The sequence below is a fragment of the Cherax quadricarinatus genome, chromosome 30, assembly GCF_038502225.1.
Source record: "Cherax quadricarinatus isolate ZL_2023a chromosome 30, ASM3850222v1, whole genome shotgun sequence".
Lineage (NCBI taxonomy): Eukaryota > Metazoa > Arthropoda > Malacostraca > Decapoda > Parastacidae > Cherax > Cherax quadricarinatus.
The window spans coordinates 32,122,515-32,143,018 of NC_091321.1; the positions used below are offsets into that span (position 1 = coordinate 32,122,515).

Genomic DNA, 20,504 nt, shown 5'->3' on the forward strand with positions numbered 1-20,504 from the left:
TTAATCGTGAGATTTCTCAAATGTTCTGTGAATTATGACAGGTTTCTCGTATCATATTTGGAAAGTGAGTTCATTGTGCACATATTAGAGTTCCAACCATAATATTGGAAACCGGTCTCTAGTAAGAACATTCAAGATAGGCAAACATTTCGTGTTTTTCTAGCCAGGTGTGTGGGCAAGCTTGTTTTGTTGGGTAGGCAATACGATCGTTGGCAAGAATTTGGAGGAAAATGAGTAGGATAGGATAGAACAGTGAAAAAAATTGTTGGTAGATTGAAAGAGGTGAAAAGAGGATAAGTAGCCTGATTACTTTGGGTGGATTTCAGTAAAATGGCTTTTGTCACGTAGTTGACGAGTGGCTTTGTACCTTTGTTATGACTTTGTTATGACTATGTACCTTTGTTATAACTTTGTTATGACTGTGCACCTTTGCCCCTTTCAGTCATGCCTGTTTTGCCTGGTAAGCTTTGGTAAATTCAGTTTTAAATCCAATCAAATAAACTAAACTATAAATGAACCACATTAATGCAGTTTTTACTATACACAAATGACTAAACTTACTTAGAAGTACGTAGACTTGGAACACCTGTATTGAGCACTTGTTAAACTAACCCATAATGCTTTCGATAAACAAAGCATAATCTAAAGCAAATTATCCAAGCCAGTTTAAATAATCAGATCAAGCTAATAATATATAAATATTGACGGGCCAAATAAGTTTTTAAAAGAATAATTTAACCAAAATGTTAAACTTTGAGTTCGAGTAATAATAAGCAAATTTAACAAGAGATAAATTCACAAAAGGTGTATATCACACAGTGTATATATAGTGTATATATAGAGAATTTATCTTAATCCCTATTTATTATTCTTGACTAATGATTAACGGGTTACACAGAGCCTTAATTACCCTCGTATAGTCAACAAAACTTAAACTCAATAAATTTAATCAACACAAATTAATAAACTACTCAAAGCCCACACCAGTGTTTCTTCATAAGGAGATATAGTGTGTGTTGCGTGTGTTGCTCCTTAATGCAATAATAAATGTTGTGTGTAAAGAGGAAAGAAAGACATAGCTAGAAAAAGGAATTAATTGATGAATTCATCACATGGACTGTACAATATACAAAATGTGAGGTATCTTACTGATGAATTTATTACATAAAATGTACAGTATTTTAGATTTGAGTTTTATAAATTATTATAATTATTATTATTATTTTTATTATTATTATTATTAGTGTTACTATTATTATGTTGTGACTATGAGTTGCAAAAGACTTTATTTAAAACCATAATGCATAAAAATTTGCAAAAGTTGTTTAAATAATATTAAGAGCTATCTACAGTATCAAAACTGTCTGTGAATACTTAAAAATAAATGAAAACTTACTGTAGAAAATCATTTTGAACTTTCCAGTACCAAAGAAAAACTCCTTAATACAGAAATTACAAAATGAAAAATAATAAACATAACATATAATGGAAGCAAGAATAAAGGGAGTAATAACGACATCTTATCAGTGTTTAAGCTTAAAAAACATATACGTAGCAGAATTTAAAAAAATGCGATGAATTTAATAGGCATTGGAAAAGGAAGAATTCTCATTGCAGAGTTTAATTTTTAAAGGCATTCATGATGTAACACTCTTTTAGGTGATATTTTAAAAAAATATATTTATTCAGGTTGATGCATAGGTTCTTATGACGTCACAGTGACCAAGAGGAGAGATGGAGCGAACAAATGGAAATATACACCCAGACATTGGTATCTCAGTGCAAAAATTTATTCTTTGAGTTAGTGTATAGGTGAATGGTGGTGTTAATGACATACGTGAAGTCGCTATTTTTTTTTTTAAACTTCACAAATTAATGGAAACAATTCAGGGGATAGTAGGAGGGTGTTGAATCAAAAATCTAAAACCGACATGGAGGAAAGAAAATCAGTGAGGGTAATACTTGGGACATTTTAAGGGAAATATACTCCTCCATTTTTACCTTAAATTCCAATGTTTCTTCTCCAGGACGTGCTTTTCGTTGTGCCTATGAAATAAAGGTGTCACTGTAACCAATAGTTTTGAAAGTGAGAGTTTGGATCTACGAGAGCAGCAACGTAATGATATGAGTATGAGAACAATAACGTACTGACGCGAATATGATAGCAATAACCTACTGATGTGATTGTGAGAACATTAACGTACTGATGTGAGAGTAGCAGCGAGTTTATGCAGGTGTCAGCGAGAATATTTGAACACTGATTTGTAAGTGTATATCAACATATTGTTGTGAGAGTGTGTAAGTGTATCAGCTACTGGTGTGAGAGTGTGTAAGTGTATCAGCTACTGGTTTGAGAATATTTGAAAGAATCAACATAATGATGAGTAGAGTGAGAGCATCAACGTACTGATGTGAGTGTGAGAGCATCAACGTACTGATGTGAGTGTGAGAGTATCAGCGTACTGATGTGAGTGTGAGAGTATCAGCGTACTGATGTGAGAGAGTGAGTGTAAGAATATCACCATGAGGAATAGAACAATGCGAAGATACAGTGGGAGAAGTGCCTCAGCAGATGTTTAATTGTAGAACTGTAACACTATGAATTGTAGATCTTTCTGTATAAACCCAGGTACAACTTTGTTGCAAATACCATTGTGATGAACAAAGGGGACAGAGGTAAGGGATCTTGCTTTACTTGTCAGAAAATGTGTTCAAACAAAACAACGTGTAATTAAAATACAACATACAAATGTATAAGAAAGGTCTAAATACAAAAACTTATCACAAAAATGATGAGATGGATGTTGATGGATTCTGAGGTTGAGGACATCACTGCCTACAAAAAACATGTAATGGTAATCAGAAGAAGACAAAGAACTCTGCGAAGTCAAGAAAGATGGACATATTTGGTGTAATATCTTTGACGAGGACAAAAAATTAGTGTTGCTGAAAGACTGGGAACATGAAGAGCTCAGGGGTTTGCTTGTTTACTACAGTCATACACCCAGGGACACATGATACATAATTACACTGATAGTAGTGGAACGATAGATTTTGTAGCATCATAGAGCGGTATCCAATATACTCAGTGTACACGTAAACATATCAAAAACATTGAAGGAAGTCGTCAAAAGACGTCAGGGTGGGTGATGGATGTCAAGAAGTTCTTGAAAATTTGACTTCTTATGGTTATCCTCACGGTTACTTCATGTTGGTGTCACAGGATGAGTTTGAAAGTACTTGAAAAAACTCATTATGAACAGATAATTTACAGTGCGGTTGCCCACAAAAGCATAAAGTCCTGAATATAAATTCTTACGGTGTGACTGCAAAAAAAAATCCCATAATAAAGGAGTTCTGTGGGAGTTCACAGTACTGCGGAACTCCAACTAGACTACTCCTTCATTTTCAGAGAAAGATTTGAAATTTAATGAAAATTTTTTAAAGAAATATATGGAACATAAGCTGTGACATCAACACATAAAACAGTATTTTTAATGAGGTACAATTGACTGATCGCGTGAGAGAAACAAAGCAAGTGTTGTAATTCATGATTTTTTGTGACTTCCCTTAAAGATGCCATTTCTGTTATGTGAGAAATACTCGTAAAACAGAGAACACGTACTTAATGCTCTCACGTGGATCTACCTTCATGAAACACAACACCAGTACCTCACTACCTCTATGAAAAGTTCCATCCTGCATGAACGCTCTTCGCAGGTCAAAAGTGAGATAAGTTTATTATTTTATATTGGTCTTGCTCCTAACTATGGATGTCTGTATGATTACGCAGCAAGGCATTCACCGAATAGCTTTTTGTAGAGGCACGAGGTGGGTATCTGGATGAGTTCTATAACGGATGAGCAATTTTTCATGCTATGCGCGTCTCCAGTCTATGATAAGTCTGCATGATATGTATAGGTGGAGATCTTGTTTACACTTTATAGATATATGTGAGTTTGTTGAACATACCTCCAGGCTTCCCGGGACTCAATTTGCACGGATGAACTGAATCCTTACCGTTAGTCCTACTGTTATGAAGACGGAGCGCGGCGGCCACGCGTATACTTTACACTAATTTTGTCATTTATTTAAGGATACTCGTTTTCTCTGATATATATTTCATATTTTTAAATTATATTTTATAAAAAAATACCATAAATAATTAGGATTAATAATGCAATACATTTATACACAATATATAAGGCGCAAAGGTATATACACTTAGAATTGCTTCAGTCCCTATTTCAGGGATTAAAGCAATATTTATTGGCTATATACTGTACAGGTGACATGCAGCCTTAATGACTTTTGTGTAGCAAATAGGCTTCAGACCTATTAAACCAGCCAGTCCTAAGGCTTGTGTACTACAGAGTATATAGGTAAAAGGCATAATAAGGAACATTTAAAATTCTTGAGCGGAAATAAGAAGTAAATGTTCAAAGAAAACGAATTAAACTTATTAAATCGTAGTAAGTAGGTGGTTATGGAGGGCAGCATTTGAGTTATTGCTCCAGGATTATTTTTCGTGATTTTATATTACATTTATGGCTTTCATATAGCCTATATTATTACAGTTTATATTTATTTTCATATATTGTATTGGAATGGGGATGTTTAGTTCGATTTATGTTATGATTTAATTCATGGGGAGAAAATAACCTTTGTAACAATAACTTAGAACGTCGCTGGAATTCTTGCTCTTTTTACAAAAAACCAGCTGAAGTCGTCCTAAGTATTGGATTATTTGGGGTAAAAAAGAAAATGAATTATCAACTATGATCAGTTTAACAATTTTGAGGTTTAACCTTAAGAGACTGCTGGAGTGTCTATCACCTGCTGAGAGAAAACTGCCAGGGTTATTATGTCTCTGGTAACGCTGGAAGGCAAGGGGGAAATTACACTATCACATTTTCAATAATGTCAGGTCATTCTGAAAGAAAATGTAAAAACTTTAATTATATCATATTTTTTTATTTAGCCGCGCAGTATATTGTTTATTTATTATTATATTGTATTTAGAATAGTTTTTTTCTTTTGGTTATTTAAATGACGGCGCCCACGAAGGTTTTGGACTGTGACAAGCAAGTTGTTGATTCACCCAGTTCCGTTGGGCTCCAGAATTTGTTATTTTGCCAGAGTAGTTCTAGTAAGTGGACGCCGGAAATGATACTGCTGTCTTGATCGGGAAGAACGCGATACATGCAGCTCAAGACACCCTCCCACTAAGCATCTTTAAGAATTTAATCTTAGAGGTCAAATACCATAAATTATGCGGCATGATACCTGGCCTCTCAGAAGTTCAGGACTCGAGTGGTAGCAATTTCAAGAATTTTTTAACATATATAACTAGATACAGCCTTTAACTAATCAATCATTTCCCAACAAGACAAGGTAACTGAAAGAAGAAAATAACAGATTTTATTCCTTGTCTTTTTGGTTATTGATTACAATAGATAGGATAATCAATCTTAAGAATTTTAATAACATTTCTTGTCACACATAAAGAGATCAATTTAACCAACCTGGTTATATGTAGTGGAAATTCTGGGTATGCGGATTGAAATTAAACAGCTACAATATATATACGTATATGTATATATATATATATATATATATATATATATATATATATATATATATATATATATATATATATATATATATAAATAAATGAATGTATATACACATATTCTCCGATCAGAAAGTCAGTATTCTTTTCCGGCGCTTTGCATTTAGGAACCAATGTCGCGCTCTCATCTTAGGTCATGATACGTGAGCTTGAGGATGCCACAGGTCATCAGGCCCCTGCGGCGACTTAACGTTTCAAGTTCCACCGTAGGCTGGGATAACCATGAAATCATTCGTGTTTAAAACACAATGTTTAGTATCTTAGGTCACCGAAGACCTTGGCCAATAGAATTTCAGGGTTAAAAATGACCTTGATGTCACTAGGACGTTGGAGCCACTAACACCTCAGGATTACCAGAACTGTAAGGTCATGAAAAACCATGGCCACAAGGGCCAAGGGGTGGTTTCAGTGGCCCTTGCATTCACCATGACCTCAGGATCACCATGATCTAGGGGTCATGGGTCACCGTGATGCCGGGATCAATATGACTGAGTGGTCACCTCAGGCAGCGACAATGGTTGTGTGTGTGTAAGTCTACTTGTATGAGTTGTCTAGAAGGGTTTTGTTAGGGTAACATTAAGGAAACAGTCATAATATGAAGCTTTAGTCGTAACAGAAAAATAAATGTAGAAGAGCAGAAGAGAAGTCAATTTATTATCAAAATATATATCATGAATAATTTTTTTTTCAAAAGACGAGAAAATTTAATTCCATATAATCATGACTTATATAATGCAAAACAAATTAAAAGACTTTAAGAAGAATTTGTATAAGATGAATGAATAGAAGGTAATATGACACCCGATCCATAGATACTTATAACGTGACGTATGAACATTATATATATATATATATATATATATATATATATATATATATATATATATATATATATATATATATATATATATATATATATATATATATATATATATATATATATACATATATAACTTTTTACAGTCACATAAATATTCCTTCACATTAACATTGACTTGAAAATAATTCATTGTTAAACATTTCATTGAAATTGCTTTTTTTTTTTATTAAGATTAATATTACGCTACTGTGATCGGGATCATGAATATTGGGATGAACACGTGCGGGAGGGTCTAGCACATACCTCGTCCGCGATGAGTAGGGATGGCCTGCGCCCACCAGCGCCATCCTCGGGAGGAATGAGCGAACCTCTCCGGCTGGGAGGTCCTGAACCTGTGGCCTGAGAGCCTCGGCGCTCAGGTGACTTATCTTTTATCACCTCAATCTTAGGAGCATCCTGGAGAAGAAATCAAATCCTAGAGAATCATGGAAGATTGAACTATTATTAATCACAAGTTGACAAGGATACAACAAGAGCTAACTAGTATCCTTATGGATGACGTGGCTGCCAAAATAAATGAAAAGAAGAAATTTCCTACATTTTTTTAGTTTAATGCCTTTTATCAGTTTACTGCTCGCACGTACAAGAGTGTTAGTGAGACTGTTAATGCCATGAGAAGATGTAGAATCTTAAAAATCTTACAATCACTTGCTACATCCTGAAACTCTGAAGACTCAGCGTCGGCTGAACAATAAAATGTCACTGTTGTATTTGTGTCCTTTTACCTAACTGAAGAAATGAAAATTATTCAGAGACAAGCTATGTATGTGTAAATGTGCGGGTAGATCCGACGTCAGGAACACTGCCCTGGTGTGGTTTCCAAGGGGTCGTAAATGTGAGTGACCTGTTTTGGGCCAATAGTTATATACTTCAGCAAGAAACTGTTTAATACATATCTCATGAGAGTTATCCTTTTACGATGTGATGTACATTAAGTTTCTTTGCGTGTTTCGTGAAGTCTTTATAATTAATATACTACCCTGCACTCTGGAAATATCAGCTCTTTTTTATATTATGATTGCCAGTCCTTGATGTTCACAAACCTTCTGACACATAATTCATTCTTTTTCTTCGGCACAGTTAAATTCACTGGCTGAAAACTTTCATTACTGCAGCTCACTTCGAAGTGTCTACTCGCCCGGTCTAGCATTAGGAATAATATTAGGAGAGAAGTAAATAATGAAATTGAATATAATAGGAATGTAGTTACAAGCCTGAGTAGATCTATCATCCACTATGATAATATGAACGTAGATAAGAATGCATATGGAGCAACTTCCAATGTGAACTGACTGACTGATGTTGTAATTACAGTTTGGCAACACAGATGATGAAAAAACCAAATGTAAAGTATGTGGCAGCTCTATGGTCACTTTCTTGAGCACCTTGTGTTTTATCGTCCACTTATTGAGGAATATATAGAGAGAAAGTATAATAATCAATGTAATATGTCAAGATAGCTTGTAATATGTCAAGATAGTCAGTTGTAGATCTAAACCCAGATGCACTACTGTGAACCGTCCACAGGACGGATATGGGTTCACAATATGGGTTCACAATACACTAATCGCAAAACCTGGGATTGAAACCTTTTCTTTACTACTGACAATATTTATGGCTAACAAAATTTACCGGTAATAAAAGTTACTGGACTCTGCCTCAAGTCATGGTCAGCTGCTACCATATTAAAGTCACTCTCATTCTTAACACCAGTGTTAAACATCAGCTGCGTGCTAATAGGAAGCGCGTTTGTCTCGTGCTCAACAGACAGAGGATCGAGCCTCCATTACGTCTTAAGCTGAATGACCCACATGACTTTAGCGCTTAACATGAATTATATAAAAAAATGAGTGTTATACAATGTTGCGTCCCAGTGTCTTCTTACAACACTGCATTACAACTGGCAGGAGTTGTGGCCACAGTATCTGCCATGGCTAATGCCGGGCCGCCCATTGATTGTCCAGCTGCCTCAAAACCTCTCATGTCATAAAGTTGATGCCAATATATCAATATTTAAATTAAAAAATAAAATTAAGCCATACCAAATTAATATAATTTTTTTTACATGATATTACGTCCTTACATATCCGAAGTCGCTTGCTCATATATATATATATGTGTGTATATATATTGTTGTACCCACGAACGAGTGGTATTGATCATTAACAACACTGCGACTAGCCAAGGAGTCGAAACCATGCTGCTTTGGCTCGCTTCATGGTGAGCGAAAGACAGATGACGCACTAGTCCGCGGGACCACACAATTCTCGAGAATGACGCATCCAGCCAAGCTAGATGTTGTACCCGTAATCCGAGAACATACGGTGGTGTGGATGCCTCCGAGCTAATTTCATTCTTCTCCCTGTTTGGTGTACTAATAGAATGAAATTATCTCAAACGCATCCACACCACCGTATGTTCTCGGATAACGGGTACAACATCTAGCTTGGCTGGATGCGTCATTCTTGAGCATTGTGTGGTCCCGTGGACTAGTGCGTCATCTGTCTGTCGCTCACCATGAGGCTAGCCAAAGCAGCATGGGTTCGATTCCTTGGCTATTCGCAGTGTTTTTAATGATCAATACCACTCGTTCGTGGGTACACTAATATATATATTTTAATATATACACATATATAATATATATATATATATATATATATATATATATATATATATATATATATATATATATATATATATATATATATATGTCGTGCCGAATAGGCAGAACTTGCCATCTTGGCTTAAATAGCAACGCTCATCTTGCCATATAGGACAAGTGAAAATTTGTGTATGCAATAATTTCGCCAAAATCATTCTGAACCTAACGAAAAAAATATATTCCACTGTGTTTGTTTAGTATTAAATTACTGTAAACAAATCTAAAATATATTTAGTTGGGTTAGGCTAAAATAAATTGTTCTTGTTATAATAAGGTTAGGCAAGTTTTCTAAGATTCTTTTGGAGCAAAATTAAAAATTTTTTCATTAACATTAATGAAAAAAATATATCTTTAAACGTATAAGAGAAAATTTTAGAAAGGACTTAATTTTAAATGAGTTCTTGCTAATTGACCAGTTTTACATATTCGGCACGACATATATATATATATATATATATATATATATATATATATATATATATATATATATATATATATATATATATATATATATATATATATATATATATATTTATATATACATATATATATATATATATATATATATATATATATATATATATATATATATATATATATATATATGTATATATTGTTGAGTGGTTATCAGATTCTCCGTGGGTTTGTGTTAGAAGTGTGGCAGGAACGCAGTGACATAAATGAATGAAGCTGCCACCCATATATAAGCATGGTAAATAAGCTGTGCTTATGCGATGTATCAATAAGAGGAAATAAGGTGTTCATCTTCGTTTAGAGAGTATAGTGAGTTGAGCAATGTAATTTAAGCACGAAAGTTTCCTAGGTAAATAATCAGCCACTCATCACCGTGAACAACAATTTACCAAACAGCAGAAAAAAAAAAAAATTCGACTGCTAGCAAAAGGTTAACCTAAACTAAACCATATCAAAAAACAATTATATGACATGATTTTTAACTTCTCTTATGATGTATTGTCTTAGCAATCTGTTACTTAAACAGTAAAAATAACAGTTACTATCAATTTTTGTTACATTTCAAGCCCTATAGAGGACTATTGAGCCGAGGCCGTCACACACACACAAGGGGTCACTACCTAGAACTATTGTATGGTCGCTCTCCGTCAGCAGTGGTAATGAAAGCCGCAGTGAAACCCTTCACAATGAGACAAACTTTGTTTTGTATGCATTTATAGATAATGAAAAATGATATAAGGAAGTTATATATACTTGATGTTAGCCAAGGTAGTTATTTAATAACATGTTAAATTTGTAAGGCTTTCTATTTTTGGTAAAGCTCGTATTAAAATGCCAAATACTTCATTTCATTTTATTTGTTTATGACAATTCGCCCAGACACCTCTCCTCACGAAGAGCGACCTTAAATACCTTGCAGTCGATGCTTATACGTCGCTGCAGAAACATACGGATGCCCTTGTCTTCCTCATCAGGCGTTTCAATGATCTCTGGTAGCTCATACTTGCCCCTGCGCCTCGTAGGCATTAAGGGCATGTCATCCTCCGAAGGACTCAGTAAGGTGGGGATTTGAAGCGTGGGGAGGATGTTGAGGGAGGATCGGCTTGGTAAGGGTAGGTTTGGTCTGGGGGGACGAGTTGTGACTGAGGAAGAAGACCTCCCACTCTCCTGTTGCTGTTCATCACGAGTAGTGATTGCCATGTTGTTGTCAGTGTTAGGATGGTGGATGCTAAGGTCTATGGGAAGTTCTCGATTATTTTCTACATTTCCAACTGTACACTGCCTGGGCACATCACTGTGATTCCCAGACATTACTTCACTGATCGCTTGGCTCATTTCCTCTTTATTTAAGTCTCGTATACAACTTGCACCGCTCCGTCGTTTTGATATTGGCTTTTCCTAAAAACAGATACAAATCTGTTTATTAAACGTTTAACAGTGGTTATTGCGACATCGAACACCGAGGCTTAGCTACCGACAAAGTGCTCGCGCAGGCATAGCATACGATGAAATGCTGGCGAAGATAATGCAGGACAAACGAAGCAGCGGGTATCTTGTAAAAGAGAAAAGAGCGATATGTCGAATTTACTAAAGAGTTGAAAATAAAAGTAGATAAAATGCAGATTTTGAGAAGTTGAAAAATCATAGAGCAAAGCTACATCGAAGCCTCATGTATCGTTTGAGGGGAATAACCAAAATGTAAGGTTCGTCTTGAGTGAAACATACGATATATTCTCGGAAGTAGTTAGAAACATCAACTATAAGTAATGTATAAGCCCAAAACATCAAAGGTAGTCACTGCTGTGTTAAAACATCAAATATTCGCTCGGTAGCAGGGAAAATATGTGGTATGTGGATAGTCTTACATAAAAATAATTTTTTCGTCGTGTTAATTAACTTATAACACACCCAAATGAGTCATTGATAATGTGCAATTGGCACCCAAGAAATTTACATCCAAACGATAACCAGGAAAAAATCCAAAGTCTTCATAACAAGAAGTTTTAAAATTATGGAAAAAAAATTGATAGCGATTCATATTGAATTTTTTCCGATTTCCATCCACATTTTGTCGTTAGTAACATCCATACTGCCAAAGTGTGCGCCAACTTACCAAGGCCTCACTCGGGTACATTTTAATTCTTCTGTGGCGAAAGTGAATTTATTTTTTTTGTGGGGGGGGGGGGGGTTGAACTAGGTGTCAAATGGTAGTACAGCTGCTGTACCTCCGTGGAGGAGCCTTAAGTGTTCTTTGTGGGACCCAGAGGTGATCCTGCAGGAAATCTTAATCTGCCTTTCAGGGAGCCTAGCTCGGAATTTGAGGTGGTGCTGCAGGGACCATGAGGCGGCCCTACAAGGAACTAAGGTGATCCTGCAAGCAACCTTAAATAAAGCCAGAGATGGACCTTCAAGGAGTCTGAGGTGAACCTCAGTGAGCTTGAGGTGGACCTCAGTGAGCCTAAGGTGAACCTCAGTGAACCTGAGGTGGACCTCAGTGAGCCTGAGGTGGACCTCAGTGAGCCTGAGGTGGACCTCAGTGAGCCTGAGGTGGACCTCAGTGAGCCTGAGGTGGACCTCAGTGAGCCTGAGGTGGACCTCACTGAGCCTGAGGTGGACCTCACTGAGCCTGAGGTGGACCTCACTGAGCCTGAGGTGGCTCTTCAGGAAGCCTGAGGTGGCTTACAGGCAGCCCGAGAAAGACCTCATTAAATTTGAGGTGGGCTTTCAGGGAACTTCAAAGTATAGCTTCAGGAATCCTGAGGTGGCTCATCAAGAAGCCTTAGATGATTCTTCTGGGAGTCTGATATGACTCTTTAGGAAATCTGAAGTCGACGTTCATGGATCCTAAAGTGAGCCTTCATGAAGACTGAGGTGGACCTCTGGTAACCTAAGGCATACCTGGTGAAGAATCACTGTAAGGTTGCACATTTTGGCAGTCATAACGAGAAAATTATCCATTCCCGATTTCAAAGGAAGTGAAAGAGAGGAGAGCCTAGCACAAGGTTTCATGCTGTTCCACCTCCGTCACAAATTATTTTGTGGTCACACAGATACAGGGTGACTTTAAAATAATTATTTCTTTTAAAAAAGACCTGAAAAAAGAATTTCAAAAGACGCAGCAGTAGGATTAGGAAGGTTGGGAGTATTACTGTCATGGACACAACTTACCTGGTTTGTTGAAGAAATACATATTTATACTGGCTAAATACACACAAATTCTCCACACATGACAGGTTATTCCACACATGTTGGTGTGGAGTAAGCTGTCATATTAACTTTAGTTCAAGCGACACTCATTACAACAAAGATCACAACACAAGGAAGCTAAAGTAAGTTCTCATGGTGCTTCTTTTGTAAGACCTTTTCAGATGTTGAGAAACTAAAGGCACTTTGAATTCATTAAATATTAAATTTCTCATTATAATATATATATATATATATATATATATATATATATATATATATATATATATATATATATATATATATATATATATATATATATATATATATATATATATATATATATATATATATATATATATATATATATATATATATATATATATATATATATATATATATATATTTATATATACACTTAAGTGCACTTAATTTGACTTCCATTTATTATACAATTTTTTTAAGATGTAACAAATGAAGTAACTAATATACTATGCATCGTTTAAAATATCGTATATGGGATGTTGGTGTTAAAATATCGCTCGAATACTGGTAACTGGTACGACTGTGATCACTGTTAATTAGCATAGATATTAAGCGATCCTTAGTAATCAACAGTGATGTCATGTTATAACTGTTAATCAACAGTGATGCTTGGCATTTTTACTACCCTTAATACGATATTAAAGTATCTAGTTTGTTGAAAAAATGTTTAGCAATTACTATATATATATATATATATATATATATATATATATATATATATATATATATATATATATATATATATATATATATATATATATATATATATATATATTTATATGTATATATATATATATATATATATATATATATATATATATATATATATATATATATATATATATATATATATATCGAATGAATGAATTAAAAATATATAAAAACTTGCATAATGTGAGCATAAGCAAGACACTGGGAAAGGTAAATAACGCAATTCTTCGTTATCACTTACCGCTTTGGGCTCAACGATTGTCGGTTTCTACACGCCAGGCGAGAACGAAGGCACGATAAAAGAGTGGAAAGAGAGAAAGAGAGAGAGAGAGAGAGAGAGAGAGAGAGAGAGAGAGAGAGAGAGAGAGAGAGATGGTGGATGGGCGAAACGCCAGACGGCGAATGGAGGGAAAATAATAGATTAATAATCTTTCATATGGCAAAGGTTTACAGAATTTCTTATGTACTGTATATATAATATATTAATTATTTCCGTCTCTCTCCGAGCTCAACACATCAGCTATGTCAGTTTTTCCTGTTAAAAAAGAAAACAATAAATCACGTTTTAAGAATGTATCATCAACAGTGTTTCCTAAAACAAATATGAGCGCCAAAAGTGCAAATAAAAGTGAAGTATAGAATCTGTGGTGGGTTAAACCTGTATGAGTGTTATGTAATGCTACCAAGCCTAAAAGCAGGTGCATTATGGGAAATGTGTTTACATCAGCTAGCTTGTATTTCAATATATATATATATATATATATATATATATATATATATATATATATATATATATGTATGTATATATATATAATATATGTATATATATATATATATATATATATATATATATATATATATATATATATATATATATATATATATATATATATATATATATATATATATATATATATATATATATATATATATATATATATGTCGTGCCGATTAGGTAAAACTGGTCAATTAGCAAGAACTCATTTAAAATTAAATCCTTTCTGAAAAATTCTTTTATTCTTTTAAAGATATATTTTTTCATTTATGTTAATTTCAAAATTAATAATTTTATACCAAAAGAACCTTAGAAAACTTAACTAACCTTATTATAACAATCGTAATTTAATTTAGCTTAATCTAACTAAAAATATTTTAGATAACTTTTCAAATAATTTAATAATAAACAAACACAATGAAATATATTTTTTTCGTTAGGTTCAGAATGATTTTTGCGAAATACAAAAATTTTAGCCTGCCTTATTCGGCAAGAAGAGAGTTGCTATTTAAGCCAAAAATCACAAGATTTTACCTATTCGGCACGATATATATATATATATATATATATATATATATATATATATATATATATATATATATATATATATATATATATATATATATATATATATATATATATATATATATATATATATATATATATATAACTCTAACCCCATCATAGGTGTTAAAACTAGTAAATGAATAAATGAAAGTTCATCATATGGAGCTGTTGGTTTACATAAAAATTAAACTGTTCTTATAAATTACAGTTGATATACTCTACGTAAGTAGAATAATTAACACAAACACTACAAGATGTGTTTTTACTTCCATACTAAGTCAACTAACATATAATTAAACTTGTGCATAAAGTTTTAGTGAGTGCACACGTGAACGGTGACGTTGTGGTTGTTCACAGTACTTCACAGTTTTATGACCCCCGATACTGTAATGACACGATTGCAAACTAACCATACCATGGGCGGGGTTCGAACCCGCGGTTAAAGAGTCATAAAACTCCAGACCGACGCTTTAGCCACTGGCTAAAGCGTCGGTCTAGAGTTTTATGACCCTCTGATCGCGGGTTCTAACCCCGCCCGAGGTATGGTTTCTCACTGTTATGTTAAGAAGTAACTGAGTGTATTAGACGTTAACGTCAGAACTATAAAGTGACCATAATTAACAGGAAGGTCAACTGAACATCACTGATCTGGAACTTTAGAAGGAGAGCGCAGCATCAAGGTCAAAATCATCATAGAAGCATCTACTCATAAATTCGAACATGAGGTGTTCAAATTTTCCATAGCAGTTCACACTGAACACATAAAACAATAATCAACAGTTTACTTTATATCACAAGAAAGCATTTATTCTCTTCAGAAATGTCCAAATTGTACGTTGATTTAAAGAAAAAAATAATGAAAATTGATAAGTTTAAACGAGTACGTTAATATATTTTATATCTTTATTCGTGTGAATACTGAACCTTTCCCCCCAAAAAATAAACATTTATTAATTGTTTCTTATAAGTATATAAATTGCGGGAGCTGACACTTTTTTAGACTCCTATCCTGAATATCAGTTGTCAGTGTTTTTCATTAAATCAGCGGACCAATCATGTATCTCTAAGGAGAATGGATCCTCTATACTGAGATGTAATGATACAACCCGGAGTGTATCCTCCCCTCCTTCCTATCATGTCCATTATTTCACATTTCTGTCATCAACACGATATATAATCCAGAAAGTGACTTTTGGCCTGAACAAACTACCAGTTACATGCAGTTGTTCATACAATGGATTTTAATTCTTATAAGTCAATTTTATGATCTTTTTACTTTTTATGTAAGTGTATACGTTTTTCTTATTACAGTAGGTTAGTGTCAATTAAAATATTTTTCTTTGCATTACATGACTTTTTTAATTAAAACATAATTGCTTTAAAATATGTAAACCAGCTGCTCCAAATGGAAACTGTTCTTTTCTTTGTTTTAACACTGCGGATTGTGTTTGAGATTCCAGAAAATCTGGTAAGAAATAATGAAGAACAAGGCACATGAGGGTGTAATTTTTTAGTTCAAGATTTCTCGGCGCCTCAGAGAGAATTTTCCCCTCCTATCTGTTGCTAGACTTACAATATTGCATAGATCCTGACGACGCATAAAAGTGCGAAAGATCTTGAGCTAAAGATTTCCGTCTTCACATGGCTTGTTCTTCATAGTTATCATCGCTATTTTGGTCATCGTTCTTTTAGCAATTACTATCTTACACCTTATATTTAATAAAAGTTGCGTAGTCAAACCGAACTTTTATTAATTTTTCGTATGTTTGGGAAAATCTCTATGAACGTCACGAAATTACTATCTCGTATAAATGCTAGATAATAGTAAGCAAAAGAATAAAACACATTTGCAACAATTGGGTTTATTTATTTCTGAAATGTTTCGCCTGCGCAACATTTTGCTCCAGACGGAGGTAAATACTGAAAAGTAAGCAGTAAAAGTTGTTTTGACGTGGTCAGTCGATCACCCATGGTGGGAGGTGGTCGGTCTCTCAAGTCTAAAGCATAGGCATGAGGCCAGACCTTATTTATTAGTATATATACTAGAGTATATGTAAGGTCCGGCTTGAGAAACTGACCATCTCCCAGCAAAACTATTTCTACCGCTTCCAGTGATGCATTGACCTTCATTCGAATGTTGAAACCAGTTGTACGGACGAAACATTTCGGCAATAAAGTCACCCAAGTGTTAAATATGTTTTTCACTCATCACTAGGTTGATCGTAGAGGAAATAGACTCAGGCTTAATTACATTACGTAAAATTTAGCAAGACTAACTTTCATTGCTAAGTTAGTTATGAGTCAAAATTTTCATACAGTGTTAATTCACGTCACTATATTTATCAAACCATAAGATAAAATTTATAAAAAAAAAAAAAAAAACACAATTATTGTGTGAGAAGACCGTTCCTTCACTATTTACTTATTTGTTTTTGCTAAAAGAACACGACATATAATTTCGGTTAATAAGGCGTCATATGAGCCTAAATTTTTTTTCAGCCAAGTAAGTCGCGTACCTTTACCCCGAGATCACGAAACCACATAAACATTTGTATGAATATTCTTGCTTAATTCCTGGACTAAGATAGCCCCTAGAGTTCACAAATAACTCAACATTCGGCTTCACTCTGATGTCAGGGTAAAGATTAATTCATTTGCCCTTCACCTCTCCTAATACAAACTAAGATTTCACACTTTCTTGAATATATAAATACTTCAAGGCTTCTTGAAACTAGAAATTTGAATTGTAGAGCACAGCTGGTACTCAAACTGGTATCCTAAGCTGTTACTCAAACTGGTATCCTAAGCTGGTACTCAAACTGGTATCCTAAGCTGGTACTCAAACTGGTATCCTAAGAGCTTCCAGGAACGCATGATACCCGCAATATCCTGGACGGCGTTAACGTTTTATGGTACAATTACCACGACTTCTAAACGCTTTGTTTTTAACTAATTCCTGTTTAAGGGGAGGGTTGTGGTCTTAAATAAGAAGTATTTAGATATATTGTATCAGGATAACCATTCCAGAATATTAAATTATAGCATTTATAAAGTGGATTCCGTATAATAACCTCGAGTGGTTCACTGATTGGCAAAGCCTTTAGTTGGGCGGTTAGTACTCAGGTAACGTAATCGAGCCTGGGACTCGTTAGGACTCCAGCACAAATCATGCCATTTATAAAACTTCAAGTGAAATTATTTGTAAGTATTAGGTGAGAGAAGTAGGCTTTTTCTTGTGTTATATTATATATTTCGAATGAGCGAGCCGTTAATGTATATTTATTGTTACCGAAGAATACCGTGTAGATACATATTGACCTACGTTAACTGATCCGTTCAGTTAGCTTGGGTAAGTTGCACCTCATAAAAAACAAAAATATTAGCGATTAAAACTAGTAAACGGACATATTTTTTGTGTTATTGGTAAAAAAATGACACAAATGCAGAGAGGAAATTTATAGAGACGTTTCACCTGCGTTACACACTTTTTCAGTTAATATTACACTGGCGAAACGTCTGGATAGAGTTCCTCTCTCTAACTGCCTTCTTCACCACCTATGGCATCGCGCCATTTGTCTCCATTTTTGTTATTATTGGTGCTTAGTAGGTGAAGAATACCCTTGTGTTGTCTTAAAATAAAAGCGTTATCAGCAATGTCCTATGATGGCTTAGACGCTCTCATTTCAAACAAACGCTTGATTACACAACCTATTATTAGCTAGTTTATCCTGTTATAGTCATCTGGTGTGGCGTTATTCAGAAATATGATCCTTGTCTTGAATCTGCCATCTATTACTCCTATCATTATCCTGCTCAAAAATTGTTTGTATATTATTCCCCCTATATGTGTCCAACTAACACATAACCATTCAAGAAGCCGTCGCCGGATCATAAGCCTGAAGATCACCAGGTTAGCACCAAGACAGTATCCAGAGAGGTACCTACGTTTACATCCTTTTTGGGATTTGCTTTAGAATCTTTAGGATTTTCAGGTTCCAATTTAGATTCTGATTTATTTTTGGGATTCTTCGGATTTTTAGGATGTGGGTTATCTTTAGGACCTTCAGGATTGGGGTTCGTCGCCTCTTTTGTATTAGATCCCTTTCTTTTCTGTTGAGGCAAGTAAGAAGGTGGTTTATCATCTGATTTACTATTGTATCTTAAAATATGACTCAAACAGTTGATCTTAAAGAAAGATATTAAAGTATTCTACTTTATATTTCTAAGTTTAAAGCAGCTTTATCTAAGGAGGTTACAACTATATTTGTGACTGATCTATCATATATCATGAACGGTGTTAAATATCTAAAGGTTAACAGTTAAAAAATTATAATGTTAACACCAATAAATGTTGTGGTTAGATTAGAGAACATTCACAAATGATATCCTTACCTATAGGTGGCACAAAGATAGAAAGAAAATAAATGGCCTTGTGAAACATCAACAGATATAACAGTAGAAACAATAATACATAAAATATTTAGACTTACACTTAATGACACAAACTTTGACAGCAGACAGAAGTAATGTTAATCTGACATTTATATCGTTGTTGCTGAAATTGATGTAAGAGCGTGAACATGAATAATGTGAAAAGCAAAGAAGCAAATGTTTATAAAATATTTCTCATGCTCTAAGTTGAAACCTCAGTAACAACGAAATACATTATTGTTGTGTCAAATATATCACTGTATTCCATCGTATTCCTGACATTCTGGTTCTGATTAACTGTATTTCACTCATATTCTATGTGACTCGCAGCAATAATAATTTAAAATCATGCACATCAAAAATGAATCAATAATGAATAGGCTTTTTGGCTAAGATAAAAATCTGAGGCGTACATGGTAATGGTGCGCACCCCTAAAATAAATCAGCCATCTTAATGAATGTCAAGCATACGAAGGATTTCAGAGTATTGGCAAAGATATATATAAGTACTTTTGCTTAGCGGTATCCAAGAGATAAAGCTCCTGGAGCAAAAACATTAGTAGAGTGCTGTGGTAGATGGGAACTGGACAGAGGAAAGTCGGCAAGGGAAGAGTATTTGTCCAGGAAATTGGTAGGTTCATGGCGAGGGACAAGGAATGCAGGAGAGTTCTGGCGTCCGCGGGAGCAATGGTGAAACCTGTAGTCATGGACAGGGAGCAGTGGTGAAAGCTGTAGTCATGGACAGGGAGCAGTGGTGAAACCTGTAGTCATGGACAGGGAGCAGTGGTGAAACCTGTAGTCATGGACAGGGAGCAGTGGTGAAAGCTGTAGTCATGGACAGGGAGCAGTGGTGAAAGCTGTAGTCATGGACAGGGAGCAGTGGTGAAAGCTGTAGTCATGGACAGGGAGCAGTGGTGAAAGCTGTAGTCATGGACAGGGAGCAATGGTGAAAGCTGTAGTCATGGACAGGGAGCAGTGGTGAAACCTGTAGTCATAGACAGGGAGCAGTGGTGAAAGCTGTAGTCATGGACAGGGAGCAGTGGTGAAAGCTGTAGTCATGGACAGGGAGCAGTGGTGAAAGCTGTAGTCATGGACAGGGAGCAATGGTGAAACCTGTAGTCATGGACAGGGAGCAGTGGTGAAA

At 34.8% G+C, this 20,504-nt stretch overlaps 1 protein-coding gene across 1 annotated transcript in view; it reads right to left on the reverse strand.

The window, feature by feature from the left end:
* Window positions 1-20,504, reverse strand: part of bt (projectin protein bent) — a 237,117-nt gene that overhangs the window by 202,072 nt on the left and 14,541 nt on the right. The window contains exons 6-9 of the mRNA XM_070090071.1: window positions 18,875-19,039; window positions 13,829-13,855; window positions 6,756-6,908; window positions 2,002-2,046 (exon numbers count right to left, since the gene is read on the reverse strand). Coding sequence (XP_069946172.1) covers window positions 2,002-2,046; window positions 6,756-6,908; window positions 13,829-13,855; window positions 18,875-19,039 — 390 coding nt within the window. The remainder of the gene's footprint in view (window positions 1-2,001; window positions 2,047-6,755; window positions 6,909-13,828; window positions 13,856-18,874; window positions 19,040-20,504) is intronic.